General features: G+C 41.7%; 1 protein-coding gene across 1 annotated transcript; it reads left to right on the top strand.

Moving 5' to 3' along the window:
- Positions 1-863: 863 nt before the first annotated feature.
- SCG2 (secretogranin II) lies at positions 864-2,723 on the top strand. Its single transcript, XM_007956228.2, has one exon. The coding sequence runs from the start codon at positions 864-866 to the stop codon at positions 2,721-2,723; it is 1,860 nt and encodes a 619-aa protein (XP_007954419.1).
- Positions 2,724-3,337: the final 614 nt, after the last annotated feature.

A 3,337-nucleotide genomic window follows, 5' to 3' on the forward strand; every position in this document is an offset into this window, starting at 1 on the left:
GGAGGAAAAAAACACCGATTTAGTCTACTGGCTGGGACTTGAGAAGGCCCATGTTCTGGAGGATATTAAGTTATAGAATTTCCAAAGCTGATAGCTGCATTTGGTACCAGAAGAAGCACACTATTTCTGAAAATGTATCAGTGGGACTAATCTACCTGGCAATTCAGAATGACTGACTCTTGACATGCTGTATCACCTAATTGTATAGAGTAATGCCACAGCCATTGTGTTTCGACAGCAAAATTAGATGGGCGAGTCAGGAAATCAAGCCTGTATTTTTTGACACAATGTTAAGGAAATGATTGTATGTGTGTGCACACATGTGTGCATGCGTGTAGGTATGCACATTCATTTAATTAAGGCAACCAATTATTTTGCAAATGACTTCAATAAGAATGCTATACAAGATAACTGAAACTCATTTTGGAAAGTCTTTCACATTTTTTTTTAAACAGAAAAAAACATACAATAAAAAGAAAACTACATGTTTTTAAATGAAAATACAGTTTGAGGAAACTTGTATCAGTAATTTTGCTATTGTTTTAGCCAAGAGAATGTGATGCAAGATGTATGAGAATGATGCAGGTATATAGTGATTTTGCTAAAGATTCTCTGGTTAACATCTAAGGATTATACAGAAACATTTATGAGTTTTAAGAAGAGTTATCCTAACATTAATGTGGAATAATCTCTGCTGTGCTTTTTTTCCCCCCTCAATGCATTATTTGCTTTTGTTGTAATGCTTTCCAGCCTGTTTCATTTTTCCTCTCAATGATGCATTATTTGCTTTTGCTGTAATGCCTCCTAGCCTGTTTCATCTGTGTTAATTCATCTTTTCTGTGCTTGAAGGAACTCTTTCAAACATGGCAGAAGTTAAGACCCACCAGCTTGGAGCAGCCCTGTCTCTCGTCTCTTTAATTTTCTTCATCTCCTGTGCCAAAGCAGCTTCATTTCAGCGTAATCAGCTGCTTCAGAAGGAACCAGACCTCAGATTAGACAATGCCCAAAGGTTCCCCAGTCCCGAAATGATCAGGGCTTTGGAGTACATAGAAAAGCTCCGGCAACAAGCTCACAAAGAAGAGAGCAGCCCAGACTATAACCCCTACCAAGCTGTGTCTGTTCCCATTCAGCCAAAAGAAAATGGTGATCAAAGTCACTTGCCAGAAAGCTCAAGGGATTCCCTGAGTAAAGACGAATGGGTGAGACTAATACTTGAAGCACTGAGACAGGCTGAAAGCGAGCCTCAGTCTGCACCAAAAGAAACCAAGCCTTATTCCTTGAATTCAGAAAAGAACTTTCCAGTGGACATGACTGATGACTACGAGGCTCCACAGTTGCTGGAGAGAAAGCTTAAGCACATGCGCTTCCCCCCGATGTATGAAGAGAATTCCAGGGACAATCCCTTTAAGCGTACAAATGAAATAGTGGAGGAACAATATACTCCTCAAAGTCTTGCTACCTTGGAATCTGTCTTTCAAGAGCTGGGAAAACTAACAGGCCCAAACCACCAGAAACGTGAGAGGGTTGATGAGAAGCAAAAGCTTTACACAGATGATGAGGACGATATCTACAAGGCCAACAACATCGCCTATGAGGACGTGGTTGGAGGAGAAGACTGGAACCCAGTAGAGGAGAAAATAGAGAGTCAAACCCAGGAAGAAGTGAGAGACAGCAAAGAGAATATAGAAAAAAATGAACAAATCAATGATGAAGTGAAACGTTCGGGGCAGCTGGGCCTCCAGGACGAGGATGTCCAGAAAGAGAGCAAAGACCAACTCTCAGATGATGTCTCCAAAGTCATTGCCTACTTGAAAAGGTTAGTGAGTGCTGCTGGAAGTGGGAGGTCACAGAATGGGCAAAATGGGGAAAGGGCAAGCAGGCTTTTGGAGAAACCTCTCGATTCTCAGTCTATTTATCAGCTTATTGAAATCTCAAGGAATTTACAGATACCCCCTGAAGACTTGATTGACATGCTCAAAACTGGGGAGAAGCCAAGTGGATCAGTGGAACCAGAGCAGGAGTTTGAGCTTCCAGCCGACCTAGATGACATCTCGGAGGCTGACTTAGACCTCCCAGACCTGTTCCAAAATAAGATGCTGTCCAAGAGTGGCTACGCCAAAACACCTGACCGTGCTGTGATGCAGGCCCTTCCAGAAGGACTCACTGTGGAGGACATTTTAAACCTTTTAGGAATGGAGAACGCAGCAAATCAGAAACCTCCATATCTCCCCAGTCAATATAACCGAGAGAAGGCTCTGCCGAGACTCCCCTATGGTCCTGAAAAGGGTAGAGCAAATCAGCTTCCTAAAGCTGCCTGGCTGCCAGATGTTGACAATAGACAAATGGTGTATGGAAACCTGAATGACAAGGATCAAGAATTAGGAGAGTACTTGGCCAGGATGCTAGTCAAGTACCCTGAGCTCATGAACACAAACCAGATGAAGCGGGTCCCCAGTCAAAGCTCAGCGGAAGATGACCTCCAGGAAGAGGAGCAAACTGATCAGACCATCAAAGAGCATTTGAATCAAGGAGGCTCTCAGGAGACTGACAAAGCGGCCTGGGTAAGCAAAAGGCTCCCTGTGGGAGTGTCGAAGAATGATGACACCCCAAACAGGCAGTACTTGGATGAAGATCTGTTAATGAAAGTGCTGGAATACCTCAACCAAGAAAAAGCAGAAAAGGGAAGGGAGCATATTGGTAAGAGAGCAATGGAAAATATGTAAGCAGCTGTCTTTAATTGCCCGACTTTCACTTCTCCCATTCCAAGCAAATCCCAACTTATCTTTCAGTGTGTTGACTTCTATCCTGTTTACATTGTAATATCTTTAAATGATGTACAGGCAGATGGATCCAGGCCTCTGGGGAATCTGCTTCACCTATTCTGAGCTGTTCTCTTGTGTACGGATATGTGTAAATGTTATGACTTCTGGATAAAAAATTAATTATGTCCTCTATTTCCAGAAGGAAATCTATGATGGTGTTTACTAGTGTACTTAATGGCTGTGGCATTGTTGATGCTCACATGTGATAAAGAGTGTCTGATAGCTCTCAAAAGTTTTTAATATTTATTGAATTATTTTGTTACTGTCTGTAGTGTTTTGTGGAGTACTGCAGCAAAATAAATAAATAAATAAAGCATTATAAATATCTAGTTTTATTTACAAGGCCTTTTCTGTTGTGTGTTTTATTGTTGATTAATAAATATTATTTCTGGATAACTTTGGCCTCTTCATTATGGAAAACCAGAGGCAGTGCCTGTGGAGCAAACAGAATGGACCCAAAAGAGAAAATTGTTGCCTTGCACAACCGCTCCAGGTAAGAAGTGATGCATTTCAAA

The sequence above is a fragment of the Orycteropus afer genome, unplaced genomic scaffold (assembly GCF_000298275.1).
Source record: "Orycteropus afer afer isolate SDZICR_OR568_19922 unplaced genomic scaffold, OryAfe1.0 scaffold00002, whole genome shotgun sequence".
NCBI classification, from domain to species: domain Eukaryota; kingdom Metazoa; phylum Chordata; class Mammalia; order Tubulidentata; family Orycteropodidae; genus Orycteropus; species Orycteropus afer.

Bases quoted from the DNA above. Each gene is read 5' to 3' on its own strand.
- SCG2 (XM_007956228.2), top strand. From the start codon at position 864: ATGGCAGAAGTTAAGACCCACCAGCTTGGAGCAGCCCTGTCTCTCGTC.